The 16,457-nt window shown below is 38.3% G+C and overlaps 1 protein-coding gene across 3 annotated transcripts in view; it reads right to left on the bottom strand.

Annotated features, from left to right (window-relative positions):
- The window catches only part of PIEZO2 (piezo type mechanosensitive ion channel component 2), a 297,318-nt gene that overhangs the window by 49,094 nt on the left and 231,767 nt on the right, over positions 1 to 16,457 (bottom strand). For all 3 annotated transcript variants that reach the window (XM_064656971.1, XM_064656987.1, XM_064656979.1), the window contains 5 exons: positions 15,859 to 16,024; positions 6,122 to 6,365; positions 4,861 to 4,957; positions 2,890 to 3,049; positions 367 to 456 (listed from right to left, as the gene is read on the bottom strand). In XM_064656971.1, coding sequence (XP_064513041.1) covers positions 367 to 456; positions 2,890 to 3,049; positions 4,861 to 4,957; positions 6,122 to 6,365; positions 15,859 to 16,024 — 757 coding nt within the window. The remainder of the gene's footprint in view (positions 1 to 366; positions 457 to 2,889; positions 3,050 to 4,860; positions 4,958 to 6,121; positions 6,366 to 15,858; positions 16,025 to 16,457) is intronic.

Consider the following 16,457-nt stretch of genomic DNA (forward strand, 5'->3'; position numbering starts at 1 on the left):
TTGAAAGCTTTCTACAGTTACAAAAGAAGCATGCTGGCTGCATGCAAGAGAAATCAAAGTGACTTACTGGCTGCATAAAGAGAAAGGATCTCCATGCCACTTAAACACTTAAACTTAATGAAAATATTATTAGTGAAGGTAAACATACATTTTGTACTCAAACACTAGAGGGGAAACCACGAATGAAACAGAAGGAACAGTCATGCAACAATTTTTTCCAGAAATATGGAGGTACAGAACAAAATCCTAATAATGGTAAAGCATTTCTATAAAAGTAAGTTCTAGATAAATACCACCAAGCAGTTAAATATGTATGTATGTATGCATATGTATATATATATATATGTAAATGCATTAAATACATACTGTCTCTTCAGTTGATCCATTGATTTTTTTTCCTCTTCAATTCTTGCCTTTACAGCCTTGACAATTGTAGCCTGAAACAGCTCAGCACCCCTACATCAGAAATGGGGCAGAAGAGAAGTAAAAAGGAAAGAAAATGAAATGTTAAATGTTTCTAAGTTTCTCTTATGTCAGCTAATCACCGAGAACTCTCTGTTCCCTCATTTGCATCAAACAAAAATAATCCAGGGCCTTAAAAGAAATCTGCTCTAAAATAGCAATATTTTTACAGTCAATCATTTCAAGATCTAGGGCCAAATGTTATGAACCCTACTCAGCCTCTAAATTCCTCTAGCAGTTGCTCCAGGAATTCAGTTTCCAGTCCTCAAGAACAGAGAACACAACTAGGTTCGAGGCTGAGGTAGGATTTCTTGCACACCTCCAGGATTTTTTTAAGTCCTTTCAGTGTTATAATCACCTCAACCTCCTGCCTCAGTCCCCTTGGAAGTTATGAGTAGTGTCCAGCTTTATCCAGGACCACAATGAGTATAACTTCAGCTTCACTTTTACCTTCTGAAAACTATGGTGCTTCCAATCTGATGGCACAAACCCTTGAGCAAGTTTCTGATGTGCCAACAGAATATGGCTTCTCACCCCATCACATTAGAAATGTAATCAAGTCATTGATTTGGATGTCTGGTTCACATGTCTTGGCCATTCTTCCTAACTCACACATGAGCTCTCAAAGACTCTTTTAAGAGTCTTCAAGTCTCTTTTAAAGAAATAGCCTAGATTTAAAGCTTTTCTTTTGTCAAGAGTTCAGTAAGAACAGCTATAGTTTTAGAAGTCTACTTCTAATTAATTTTTTAACCATGTTTTCTTTTAGATTAATGATTCCTTCATGTACTATGCAGGATAACCAAAACTGCATTTCTCAAAGGAATGCAATCAAGACAGGCAATCCTTATTGTCCCAAGGTATGGTGAAGTACAATAAAGAAGAACATTTTCTCTTAGCAATTAGATCACCTCTAAATCCTTATGGACTATCAAAACCTGTCACTGGATCCTCATTACTACTGTTTGAAACATAATTGAATCTTATTTAGGTGAGGAATTTGTTTTTCACAATAATAACTTTTATTAGAAGACAGGCTCAGCCCATGCTATTTGAATCCAAACCTGACCTTCTCCATTGTCCATGTAAATTCAAGGCTGGACTTTAGCAAGGCAAGCAGTTTACTAAAAAAAATCATTATATCACTATATTTATATTACCTTCCTTCCTGTAAAATTTTGGCACTTCCTTGTCATTAATACATTCATCTTTACAAAACTCCTGACATATAGCAGTATTGTCTTCACTTTGGCTGCTGGAGAATTCAAGCCTGCTTAGGTTCAGTAACTCAGCAAAAGAAATAAAGCTGGAAATAGGAACCATACATGTTTCTTTCAACCCAGCCCACTGCTGTTTTCCTGACCCTGCTCTTTCATTCTGGATGCACATTTCCCTGTTTAGGATCTATTTTGATAATCATGATTTTGCTTCATGCTATTTTCACTGTGAGACCAGCACACCAAAAAAAAAGCTACAAAAAAGATATATCCAGCAAAAATGGGCGTCAGCACTGAAATTCACCCCAGAGCAAAAGACTAAGAGATGCAATGTGAGATGGAGGTAGAGATCTTTTGGTAGCCCTTTTTACAGTGGTGAATTTTCTTCAGTATAGGCAGTTAAACATGTCCCCTTTTTAAAGAGGTTACCTGGAGGGGGAAGAAGAGAAAGATAAAAACTACTTCTGTTCAGAACATGCAAGGCAAATTTTGCCATGAAACATAGTCGGAAATCAACGCCCATATGTTTTTTTGGGGGGAAAATAAGTCACAATACATTTAATCCAATATTAACAAAAGTAATTTCTTAGAAATCTTACGGAAATTAAAACCAGAATCTCATTCCTCATCTGCCTTCTTATTATAAACCAGAAGAATGCTTGTGCTTGCGATGGCTATGAGTGGATGTTTGTGGTGTAACAGGCTCAATGAGGTTAATACTTCCTTGCCACACCTAGTCAGTGTTTAGTGATGTGACACTTCCCGAGTGTGTTCCCACTTCTTCCCAAGCCAGAGGTCAGAGTTTTCCTGTTTTCTTCCTCATGTGACATTTCTTTAGATGTGATATTCTAATGAAAATTGTTTCAAATAGGCTCTGAAAGCAGAGTATTTTTTTTCCAAGACTTAGAAATTCTGGCATTAGCTCTCATGCATATTCATGTTGAGAGAATGCTGCAACACACAACAACTTTCACAGTTTTTAATAGGAGCAGCAGATCGTTTTGGTAGAAAAGATGGTTTAATTTCTATTAGATTCTCAATTAATTTGTTTTCTTTGTTTCATCAAAGGTAGGTTTGCAATTATGAATTTAGCATGGACTGTTTAAGCCAATGTTAAGGGACTATTTTGGTACTACTTATCGTAAACAAGTATGCACTGTCACCGTGAGAGATTTGAGCTGTTTAATTTAAATTCTTCCAAATTTTATGTTACCTTGATGCTAGGATCTGAGAAGCTTTTATATCTGCAACCACGTGCAGGAAGTAGTAACTCATGAACACTCTTCTTTGCAGCAGCAGGAAAGCAAAACATATACTGTCCCAAATGATTCCTGCTTCTCCACTGGGTAGTTTACAATCTAGATTGCTGGTTGCTGGAAAAAGACACCGTTAGCCTAAGGACTGTTGCATTAAGTATTCTCTTGTAATGTTTAATCAACTAAATAATCTCAGCCTTTAAAAGTATCTGAATTGAGGTATTTTAATTACATTTTTCTTAAGAAAACTGACATGCATTTCTTTTTGAAGCACACTATATTTTCCTTTACAACAAACTTGAAAGCTTTCAACAATATGATGCCCCATGAAAACTGAGAATTCACCAGAAGTGAACCATTTGCAAATAAATTCACCCTACCCTAGTACGTACTTGAAAACATAGAACAGAAAAACCATATTTTTTGTTACACTGAATTGTCTGATTTCAGAATTTTCTAAAATACTATGTTTCAATTTATTTTCCAGTTCAAAGCAACCTTTTGTGTTATTTTTCAATTAAGAACATTATCAACATGAGAAAGAAGTCTTTTATTTTTCTCAAAATAATTTTATTTTTCCTCTCCACAACTCAATTCAATGTTTTTTTCCATTGCATAAGAGAAAAAATACTTGAAACCACAAAACTGCTTCCTTTGGGTGGGAGGAGACAGGCAGAGAGGAAATCCCATTCCTCTTACCTAGATTTTGGCTTGGGTTATTTCTTTCTGTCTTTATTCTCTGAAAGGCAGTTCTCTTGGGGATATTAAAAAATTAAAACTGGGTTTTGTGGAGCTAGACTATAAACTATATGGCCTATGCTGCCCTATAGAAGGCAGTGGAAGGACTCAAGGGACAGGCTCTGGCTCGAAGCTGGCTTTACAAGCAAGCAAGCCAATCTCATAGCTCTGAAAGGTCAAGCTCCAAGAGCTTCAGAGACTCCTGTGCACAACCCCTGGGGGGTCAGAAACCTGTGTCTAAATTTCTGTTGCTGCCAAAAAATTTTGGATAACACAAGAACTACTGGGCACCACTTATCTCGTGAAATTGTGTCTTTGTATTTGTTTTCTTTTCCCCTACTCCAAACTTCTCTGTTAGGATCAGATGTGATGATAGGAATTCAGAACTTTGCTGCAGACTAACTAGGATGAAACAGTTCTTTAAATTCAAGAAAAAAAAACCCAATTAAAATAAATCAGGTATTTTCAAACCATCAAACCAGGGTGTCAGGACAAAGTGGAGACAAACTAATAATTCACTGAGAGCTGAAGGGTTTTGCTCTCCATCCCTCATTACTCCCTTCTCTCCCTTCCATCCATACACATCATCCACTGCCTTCCTGTTATCACCACAAACACAAGAATAATCAAAAGGCAAAAAAAAAAGCCTAAACTCACTACATATACAAAAAAATGTATACCAGTTTCATGCTATTTCAGTGAGCTGAACTGGTTTACCCTTTGAGCAACTGAAACCTGGTACACAGGGAGGAGTGGGAGCCCACAGTCCACACAGGGAGTGTGGCTGGGAAAAGGTGCCCTCTCCTTGCAGTGAGCTGACATTTTAGCTCAAGTTGTACAATGAAACCATACCCTCAAGTATCACATCACCTGCATATACAGGTAAACTGTGTTAAGCACTGGTATCACCAAATTGTTCATTTACAGCAAATGCTGGCTGTGAGTATATGCATACATATCCTGGGGTGCTGATATGTATATCTGTATATGTGTCTACCTTGATTCTATGAAATATTTTCAATATTCTGTGTTGCTAATCAGTATAGGACAAGACAGTATTAAGTGAACTTGCAGATATGATTTTTCACAAGGTAATATGTTAAGGGAGGGCACAACTTAAATATGTTAGAGGATTATAAGCGTGATTATTTATTTATACAAAATTGTGAAGAAAAATAAGCTATACTTACGAATACGGTATCCTTTAACTGTACAAGCCAGGCTGAATGCCTGAATGACCCAGCAACTATTCTTAATTAATGATTCAATGTAGCCACATGCTCCTATCTGGAAAGTAAAAGAACAGTTTCATATGACAAGACATAGCAGAAATAAGGATAAGGAAAGTTGAACCTTTCTACATTACACAAGAAGTAATAAAGCCAAGGGCAGTTGAATTATTCTCATTAATAAAATGGAGATTTGAAGAAAGAGTGGCTTTACCAGTGACACAAATCACTTTTAGATAGAATTTGGTTTTTTGATTATCACTGAGAGAGAAGGTATGTGGAGTTTGTGTTCTTGCATAGAAGGTGACACATCTGGCATGTGATGTGATGTGACAGCTAAGCAACTTTTATAAATCACTAACTTAATCTTGCAAACATACATGGACAAGCTTAAGACACATGTAGCTCCACTGAATTCCCAAGCATAAAATGAAGCACATATGTAAGCATTTAGAACATTTGCAAATTCAAACTACCCATAAATCAATTTTATTTCAGTACAGTGACTTATATAAATGTAAAAAGAAAAATGTCTGCTCTTTTCAGTCCAGCACTAAAAATGTTCAAAGCTAAAAAGAAATTGCCAGGAATAAATGTAAATTTATCTTTCAAAAAGAATTAAATTACTGTCTTATCTCAATCAACTATCACTGCCACTGCAAGAATACACCCTAAAGAGTTACTCAATGTAAGAAAACCTTTAATATTTTGCAGAATACTTCGACATTTAATTATCAAATATATCTGTTCTTACCTGAATTTCACACTACTTCTAAAGGAAACAGGAACGCAGTTTGTAGTTAACTTCACTAATTCCATTACATTCACACAACTGCATCTCATACTAGGTTTGGAAATTCTTTATTTAAATAAAATATCTAATTAAATGTGCGCTATTTATCAACACTGTGACTAATCTTGCACTTCTTTTTCACTCCACTGGGATTTTCATAAGTCTTCTAAGGAGAGACTGTATTAGGCAAAGAAGTCAGAACGTGGCCCTTTGAAAATAGCTTCTGAGCTTTCACAGAGCCTGACTGAATACGTGGGTGCGCATTTTCCTGTGATGTATTGCACTACCATTCCCTAGTAAAGCTGAATTAAAACGAAGACTGCTTTGTGCTTGCAGAAGGTTGGTGTTTTCAATGACTACTCAATGTACTGTGCACACTTCAACTGAAACTGAAGTGCTGAGAGCAGAGGAAAGGCAGCAGCTACCCACCGACAGGATGTTCTTCATTGTGATCACAAAGACGTTGTAGGCAATCAGCCAGTCCCAGTAACGCAGAATGCTCCTGATGGGCTTCAGCAACAGATCTCCACCAAAGAGAAGGAAATAAAAGCAGGCCACCAAGTAGCCCATACAGAATATGCTGATCCTTGTGGTTCCCGTTATGAAGATTATAGTAAGTACGAACCAGAAGAGGTAACTAAATATTATCACCTTATACATGTCTAAGTAGGACCTGGAAGTAAAAGAAGGAGAAAAAGTTACCATTTTTTCTGAGGGCAATGCTACCTTTCCTCTTTCTGCACTACTGGCTGACATTTGTGCCAAAGGCCTTCTGGGCCTTCTTGTCCTACTTCAACATTTGTGCACCCGTTCACAACTAACACTGTGGTCAGCGGGTTTAGTTCATGGATGGGTCTGCCTGGCTCATATACTCCACTCTAGCTCACTCATGTGCACAAGCATCTTGCTACTGGTCTTGCCCTGGTCAGGGCACCATGCATCATGCAGGATCAAGCCTTGTATCATGAAAGGGGGGAGCACATGTTCTTACCAAACTTCATAATAGAGCAGTATTATCTGGCAATGCTATATATGCAATTTAAAAAGCTATCTGAGATCATCTTTTAAGAAGTCTGAGAAATACTATAGCAAATCTATTTTAAAAAGCCAACTACAGTACACCACTGCAAACAACTCCATATTTATTGGTGACTTCTAGGGAATTCAGCCTGGTTAAAAGCCTAGTTTTCAAAGACAGCTGCTAAAAATATCTGTCTATAATGGAGATCAACTGTAAAAGTTTTGAGGGGTAAAAGGTTTGTATAGAACGGAAATGTGATAGAATTTACTGAAACGTTTGCCAGGAAGCCATGAGACAGCTATCTGAAATCAGCCTAGCCCACACTGGGAAAGAGTGCAGAACAATTTGGTGGTTTAGATTCCTTAAAATCTTGACTTAATATTGACTCAGGGAGCTTTCAAATAAGAATATCTGCCAAATACGACATACAGCTAAACACTGCAAAACCAACTAATTCTTAGTTTCCCCCCATTTACAGTGTTTTGATTCCAAATGTAACTGAGTTTTCAGAGTCTGTTCACCCAGGCTGTGAAAATAGATTTGTAAGGAAAGCAGGCAGGGAGAGAGAGCTACAGGAGGACACATATACCTAAGCCAAACCATCTGAGTAATTCAACTAAATGCACTGTATGAAGCCACATAAAAAGGCCCCTGTTGCTCAATGTTCTCAGGCTCAGAACTTTCTAGGAGTATGTATTTATAGTCCTACATTTATAGGCCTGTATTACACATTTCACCAGAGATGCATTCAGTGAAAGGCAACGAGAAAGCTCCCTTATGTTTATTTCTCACAAATATTTAAGAAATTTATGATCTACTGCCTGTAGATCTAAAATCTACATCTACAAATGTCATGGCTTCAGAGATGCAACCAGATTCTGGGTGATAAAACATTAACAAAGAATCAATATGCACTGGGAAAATAAAGATATGGAAGAAATCAGTTGAAAAGCTCTTCACTAACTTAATGTGGACTGGAAATGGTGCTCTCACTGTTTCTCCATAAAATAATATTCTGTTTCTCCAACATAATATATGATTTTTTTTTTTAATATTAACTATCTATATGTGAGATGGCTAGGAAGAGATCACCTTCCTGATACTGCTGTAATATTTAAAAAATCATGTCCTCTGCTGCTAAAAAAATATATCAGCATCTTTTAAGAAAAGCCCAAAATGGAACTGAATTGATCAAACAGCAGCATCTTAATACTCTTCAATAAAAATGGACTCTGACTCTTAAAGACAACCGGAACTGTCTGAATCCAAACTTTCCAGCATATACACATGGCATTTGTTTGAGTCATAGTCAACAGTAGATATCACTCTCAGATTAAAATGTACAGAAATTAGAGAGAATACAAAAAGGAAGACAATAATATAGCTATTTTTCACTATAATGTTAACCACTGGCTACATTTAGCTGTCATCTAAAATATTAAATACATCTGTTCTTCTTATCTTCAAAATGTACATTAAATATAGCATTAGGCATCTCTAAACCAACCAACCAACAAAACTGAATGTAAAGAAAAACTTCTGAAAAGGCAGGAGGCAATACAACTGTTTCAAATGACAAATGATATAGTTCTTAAAGATGGAAAGCATTCTGATTTTTATAACTATGCAGTTACAAGCAAGTCCAACAACAAAAATGGCTCCCAAGAATTCATCTTGGAGTGGACATCTTACAAAATGGTGTTTGAACAAGTCACCCAAGGCACACCTAAACAATGAAGATCACCAACTATCCCAGATAATTCTGTGCTGGCCCAAGAAGAATGCCACATTGAACACAATGGAGAGAACTACACCCAAGTGGTTTCAGGCAGATAAAATTTTTCCTGAAATCACGCTTCTCTCAGTTGCAATATGCGAAATCTTGTCTGTTACAGCGTAGAGTCATGCATCCCCCTAATTTTCATTAATTGTTTATACTGATATGAGTAGGTCAAGTACTGTAAGAGCAGGAATGAAGATGTCTTGGTGGGGGAATTCTCAACACATTGCCTCTCAAATCACTCAAAACATTCTCATATGAAAATCTTTAAATTCTGCCTCAAAGCCCCGAAGGTAGTTAGGAAGTTAGGGAGTTAGGAGCTTCAGTTCCTTGCTCTGGAGATTACATTACAACAGTGGGAACCTGAAGCACAAAGCCACCCCAAGAGTTAAAAGACCCTATATAAACCCATCAGGACAGTAAGGGTGCTTACGCTCTCTTTGAAAAATTCTACACAGACAGCAGAAAACACTTAGTCTTGGATAGCATATACTATGATTTTATGCTTTTGCTGCAGACCACACAGATCATTATTTTAATATCATGCAAATCTTCCAAACCTCATCTTCTAAGTGATCTTTAAATCTCCATTTAGTCATCAGCAGGAAAGGCCACACTCAGGATGTGGTATTTAACAATACCTGAGCAGCTGCTTCCCAAGGGGACAGTCCCACTCCCTTTCATCCTCTCAACTCTGCATTCCAGCTCCTTCTTTAGCTTTGAATCTTTGAAACTGTTTCAAGAAGAAAACTTGCAAAAGCCTATTTATTTTTTGGGGTAGGACAGAGGGAAGGGATTCTTTTCTGCCCATTCACCTTCGAATCAACTAAGTGCTGGTGTGAAGAATGCAAAGATGGGAGGGTGTAGTTGAAGGTCAGGAATAGAGACACACATCTGAGGAAGATTAGCCACTACACCAGCGCACCAAGGGAATAAAGCTATGGTTTTTGGTAGTATGACAACCTCTGAATGAGAAATTTTACAGAAGAAACCTGAAAGATTAATGAAAAATAAAAAACCATTGATTTTCCATCTGTGTCATTAGCACAGCACAGTAATACTCTGGATAACATTTTGGAAAAACTTGCCATATCATTTTGCTCAAAACCAAGGAAGAAATTCATTCCACACATCCATCAAAGCTATTGTAACCTCAGATGGCTCTCCATATCAAATTATCTGCTTCTATTTTCCAAGGCTTTATTACTCTTATCATGATTGTTTCAATATTTTATTTCCACAGGAATTAATTTTTAACTGTAATGCAATCCAGCCAGTTGCAAAAAGATTGCTCTAGGCGTAGTTGTTTTTCCCGGCATGCTCCATGATGTGCTTGGCTATGACCAGTCTAGTGTCTGGATCTCTGACTGCAGGCACCAAGAGGTGCTGATGCTGCAGCTGATAACCCCTGTGAGGAAAGGAGTTTGTCCTCTGCCAGTGCTTTGAATTTTAGGGAGAGAACACACTTCTGATCACACACTGGTGAGAGCCTATTGAGCTGTTGTGCTGACGGATACAGCTCAATGCTGCTTCATGCTGGAGGAGCTGCTGTTATGTAGCTTCATTGCTTTCCCTTGTCAGCCACCTGCTTTGTTTTGAGTGTGGCTACCCACCGCCATATAACCCCAAGGTTCCTCCCACAGATCTCATCTGATGACTATCCCCTTCCTCTCCTTCAGGCATATTATCACTATATACATACATTCTGTAAGCTACATCTACTCCCCAAATTCCTTCTTTCTTTCTGCTCTTCCATATCTCCTATTCCTTACACCCTACCAGCCTTCGTGACTGTGCATCAGAGTTCATTTCCCCTTCTAATCCCAACATTGCTAATTTCTCACCAAGCTTCCATCCTCAAAGTCTTTCCCTGTAGCTCTATTTCAGTTTTCAGAAGACAGTTTCACTGATTTTCCATTTGCCAATATCAACACCCAATCTTCTGAAAACTAGCTCCCTTATTTCAATGGACTTCTTCAAATCTGGTGTTGTGGATCCCACAGGTTTTAGTTCCTAATATTTTTGTCAAGGCCTCCCCAAGGACTGATATTCTTCTACTATCACTTTTTTACCAGTGAAGTCCTTCCTTCATGCTTGTATTCACTTTAAAAATTCCCAAATTAAAGATGTGTTATTGGTTGAGGCTCATTTTATTAGGAACAAAATGTTTATCTACTTTAAATAAAAAATACAACAGAAAGTCTGTAATGTTCATTTGCAGATTCTATCTCACTAACCTAAGCTGGAAGACAGCTCCAAGACTGACATTACAGCTGCCTTTCAGAGACTTTACCTGACTCACCTGGTGATGGTTCCCAGGGTGCAGGTATTAAAGAGGACAGTTCAATGGCTGTTTCTGCTTTTAAGTTTAAAAAAGTGTATTACAATCCCAAGCTTTTTTTCCCTGACAATGTCTAGGAGAATAACTGAAAAATTGAGAACTGAAATGAGAATTTTCCAGCATTAAAGACTGTGGTAAAGGATTATCATCATTGAAGTTGCTTTAAATCCTGTATCATTCTAAAAGCTCCTACTTTCTATTCTCTGTTCTTGTTTCTGTTTCAAAGTCCTTTGGATATGCACTCTCCTGGGGTCAAGCACATATCCCCTGAGAAATCTGGGGGTGGAAAGACTAGAAAATTTCAGGAAATCTCCTTCTTAGACTGTATTTATCATTGTTGAACTCAAGCATTTCTCCAGAGAGAAATTAAGCATTTGGAAATATGTTCTTTTTCTGCCACTGTTTATACTGCAGTTAAAAGCTTTTTATCCATGCCTTCTAGAACAGTGACCAACTAGTATCTTCTCACTAGGGAAGATCACTAGGGAAGTATCACTAGGGAAGTGATACTTCAGAAAGAGTGCTTTGGTCTGCAACTGCTATTCTTTTACATAGTAAATACACACCAGGCTTCTCAGAAAACACAGGAATACTAAGCACAACTTTTCTTTCTTTCTTTTTTTTTTTTTAATGCTTTGTAATTTATTCATAGCCAGATTGTCTTCACTGATTTGTTTGGCTCTTTATGACTGACTTTTGGAGAGATGCCATTACTAATTTCACTTGCTTGGATAAGGTTTGAACCAAGTTCTTATCCACGTTACTAAATATTTAGACCATTCTGAAACTTCCATAGGAAAGCACAAGAAATGTTCTTAGACAAAGCTCTTTCAGTTCCAAATTGTCTTGGATGGAGGCCAGATACATACATTTTCTTTTGAGGCAGATCTTCGGTGGATTACCCAGAGCTTGAGGTCCTTCTTTTTAAAGATTTATAACTGCTAATAAAAGATTCAGTTACCCTGAGACACTGTCAGCCATTCTCTGGGGATTCTTTGAAGCAAATTAGGCATTTAGGATTGCATGTGTGCAGCACAACCTCTCAAAAAACATAATCTAAAACCTGGGAAAATCTGCATTGTAGTGAAAGCATTGAAAGAGATACTTAAGGGCTCAAAGAAAGGTAAGACACCTTCAAGAATACAAAATCTATTATACAGTTCATTCTAAAAGAAGATCTGTTTATACCTAGAGACATCATGTTCCCATTACAGATTCATGAAGCTAACACTACAAACAAACAAAAAAAGAGAAGTTATAGCTTAAAAAGGGGTGAAAGGAAGACCTGAGGAACTGCAGACTGGTGAGCCTTACCTTTGTGCTTGGGAAGATCATGGAGCAGATCTTCATGGAAGCAATGTTAAGACACATGCATGACTAGAAGGTGATCCTAGATACCCACCATGGCTTCACTATGGGAAAATCGTGCATGATCCATCTGGTGACTTTCTATGATGGAGTGACTGCAACGCTCAATAAGGTCATCAAATTGACACATGTCATCTACCTGGACTTCTGCAAAGCCTTCGAGATGATCCTATGTGATATCCTTATCTCTCTAAATTGAAGAGATATGGATTTGAAGGGTGGGCTATTCAGTGGATAGGCAATTGGCTGGCTGGCTGAAGCCAGAGAGTTGTGGTCAATGACTATATGTACAGGTGGAGGCTGGTGATGAGTGATGTCCCTCAGAGCTCTTTCTGGAGACTGGTACTCTTTAATATTATCACCAATGACACAGACAGTGAGATCGAGTTCACTTTCAGCAAAACTGAAGATGACACCAAGCTGAGTTGTGCAGTTGACACAACAGAAGGAAGAGATGCCATCCCGAGGGTCCTGGACAAATATGAGAAGTGGGCCCAGGAGAACCTCATGAAGTTCAACAAGATGAATTGCAAAGTGCTACACCTGGGTTGGGACAATCCCAGACATGAGCAGAGACTGAGAGAGGAACTCATTGAAAGCAGCCCTGACAAGAAGGACTCGGGTGTTCTTGTGGATGAAAAGCTGGACATGATCCAACAGCCTGTGCTCACAGGCCAGAAAGCCAACTGCATTCTGGTCTGGGCTGCATCAAAAGAGGTCGAGGGAGGTGATTCTGCCCCTTTACTCTGTTCCTGTGAGACTCCCACCTGTAGTGCTGCATCCAGGTCTGGAGTCCTCAGCACAAGAAAGACATGGACCTGTTAGAGTGAGTCCAGAAAAGGTCTACAAAGATGATCAGAAGGATGAAGCACCTCTTCTGTGAGAAAAGGCTGAGAGTTGGGGTTGTTCAGCCTAGAGAAGAGAAGGCTCTGGTGAGACCTAATAGTGGTCTCCTAGTAATGAAAGGCATCCTACCAAAAAAGAGGGAGAGCAAGTTTTTACACAGGCATGTAGTGATAAGACAAGGGGAGAGGTTTTAAACTAGAAGAGGAGAGATTTAGATTAGATGTTAGAGAGAAATTCTTTACTCAGAAGGTAATGAGGTACTGAAACAAGTAGCCCAGAGAAGTGGTGGATGACCCATTCCTGAAAGTGTTCAAGACCAGGTTGAATAGAGCTTTGAGCACCCTGGTCTAGTGGAAGGTGTTCCTGCCCACTGCAAGGGGGTTGGAACTAGATATCTTTAAGGTCCCTTCCATTCCAATGCAAACCAGTCTATGATTCTATGATTACATGCCCAAGCATCTGTGAGAGAGGACATCATAAACAGGAATTTCCTTTGCTCCTGAATGGGTTAATTAATGTTTTTTCTATTCATTTATGATTGATTTTTTCAAACAAAAATGTCCCTGTTCTTTTTCTTGCTCTGCCTTTTTCTTTTCATTCTACTTCTTACCCACACAACATAAAACTATTACGTGAAAGTCACACAGATTTCTGCATTTATCTGGAACAGGTATAAAGTGATCACGGTTTATTTGTTCAGTTCACCACCACTAATGGATCCTTTGATTTTCTCTTCTGTTGTACTCTCCACCAGCAATATTACTTACTGCTTAATACACATTGCAAACTTCTGAGTAAATGGTTGCATATACAGGTCTCCTTGGTCAGCACATGCCCAGCAGGGTGTCTGAATGGCTGTTCTGCCTCCAATGGCTTCAAGCCGCTGCATACCATGCATATGAACCAAAACACAGGACTCAACCCCAAGAATGTGTGGAGGGGCAACAGGCCAGTTCAGCTTGAACTTTGCTTTCCACTATAAACCTGACTCTGACTCCTATCCAAAATCTTCAAAGAATATCCTCTGTGCTTCAAAGTTTTCATGTTTGCCCATTTGGGAATATCTTCTACAGATGACCAGAATTACCTATCAGATTCCAGAAAACATTGAAAAGATGTCAAAAGAGGCTGTTTAAAAACCAGTGATTTTCTTGCCTCTTTTTTCCTTTTGAGGACATCTTTAAAACACATTCTCATCATTAATGAGGCTTTTTTTCACGGTGATTTTTTTCTGGACTAAGGGAGGAAAATTTGGTATTTTCTTTCTGCCAGCAGTCAGTGACGGTCTTTTTCCAGCGACCAAACACATCAGTGTGCTTGATGCAACTGCTGCATCAGCTTTTGCTAAGATGGACACCACATTTGGTGGCAAGTAAAACCTCAGGTAATCTCTGCTGCATTTCCTCTAACCCAAGCCCTGTTTGTTAGATGTCTTTTAGAAAGTATCCCCACTTTATGGAGCATTTTGAAGAAAGATTAATACTTCTCTCTTTCTCATTATCCTACCAAATCTAGAGCATTGGGTCCACTGTGTAGACTGGAAATTCTCAAGGGGAAGAACTGATCAAACTTTGCCCAGTAGTGACTATAAATCTCTGGATGAATGAGTAAATTGACTGTTTCAACAGTCTCCTCTTCAAAGTATTTCAAGATAGATTTGGCCACCAATTGTAACAGAAATAGAAGAATCAGATTAAAGATCTTGAGAGGGGCTTCTGGTGATAGCACTTCTCTGGTAAAAGAAAAAGTTTACCAGCAAAAGGGAGATTTTTCTGGACATTAGTTCTAGACATTATTCCTTTTGCATTCAGGCACATGTTAAACTTTCAGTAATAACTGCAACTAAGAGCATGCCCAGCACAATTTAAAAGAGCTGAGCTAATCTGTGTTGATGGAAATGATCACATAGGAATAGTTTCATTGTTTGAAGACCATTCAGAACAGACTGTCTCATGCTCTGCTCCTTTATAAATTATTCACTTTCTTCAACAACCTCAGAAAGAGGAAGACATATCAGTTGTCCTTCCAAGACACTTTCAAGGTCCTTACGCCTAGATGAAATAGCACAAAGGACAGTCTCTTATATTAGAGTATTATTTTGATTGTGCTTAGACAACAACTCGGCAGGACATGACTGATGACTTCTTGGGATTAAACACATACGTGGGAAGCTGCAGACTATGACAAATTATTGCTAACATGTCTGTGTTCTGGAGGAAGCCACCAAAGCACTGAAGTCCACCATAAATGCTGCCCCACAGGGCATTCATGGAGGCAAATTCAAATTTGATTACCGAGATTCCTTCTGAAGTGGGGAAGATGGAGGGTTTAGTTTCATCTAAACAGCCGAACTACCTTTTTTTTTCCAAACTCTCTAAATCCACATATGCACAAGTCACATGTAAGAACTTGTGACCGAAAGGTGAATATTTCTCAATGTGCTGGTTGTCTAAGATAGTGGTGGGAGCTGATGATCTTAAAGGTCTTTTCCAACCTAAACAAGCCTATGATTGTATGAATACAAGCTTTCAAGCAAATTTCAAGCAAATCACTGAATGTCCCTCTGGGGAGCACTTAAAACAATCATCTGGCTTAGGAAGACTTGTTTGCATCTGCCCTGTTCTAAACCAGAGTCTGATTACCCAGAAATGAACTATCTGCTGTCTCATACAGTAAAAAATATGTTAGATGGGAACATACATGAATACAAATTCCAAGTAAAATTGGAAGTCATGAGAATAACTTCTACACTAGAGAACCTTACAAAAAGGAAGCACTGTATTTTCCAAGTATTTAAGATTCAGTTTTACCGGCAGTGAATGAAGTCAGGAACGGGATTATGCTGGCTAAAAGATGCCGCGTCAAGATTCATGCAAATTTCCACATTGTCTCCAGCCATGATTCGTACTGCAGCTTTATTTTCATCCTCAAATGTCTGCCTTTGCAAGGATGCACACAGCAGCAACATGAAATCATCTAGGAGAAAGCCGTGATTGCAAGGAAAAATTCAGTCATTAACACAGGTATAAGGAGTGGCCATGATGCATTATAATGTAGTTACCAGACTGTTTTCCCCTGCTTCGAACCTCCAAGGCTGTGCTGTTTTCAAAACATGTAACATTGACTTGAAATTTATTAATGTATTTAATGGTTTTACCTGTCATCTTCTACAACTTGAGAAGTAACGATAAAAGGGGAAATAGTTCATACTTTTTGATGTCACATTATTGAAAATGCAATACAGGAAAAATAGCTGCAGAAATTACTAATTTTTTGAATTTTAGTATTCAGTCTCCTGGAGAATATGTCATCTTGCTACAGAAGATTAAATAAAAGCCTGGCTTCAAATTACACCGTACAGATGTTTTAAGCAAAGGACATATAAACACTTTACAACTATGTGCTAAAA

The sequence above is a fragment of the Pseudopipra pipra genome, chromosome 1 (assembly GCF_036250125.1).
Source record: "Pseudopipra pipra isolate bDixPip1 chromosome 1, bDixPip1.hap1, whole genome shotgun sequence".
NCBI classification, from domain to species: Eukaryota; Metazoa; Chordata; class Aves; order Passeriformes; family Pipridae; genus Pseudopipra; species Pseudopipra pipra.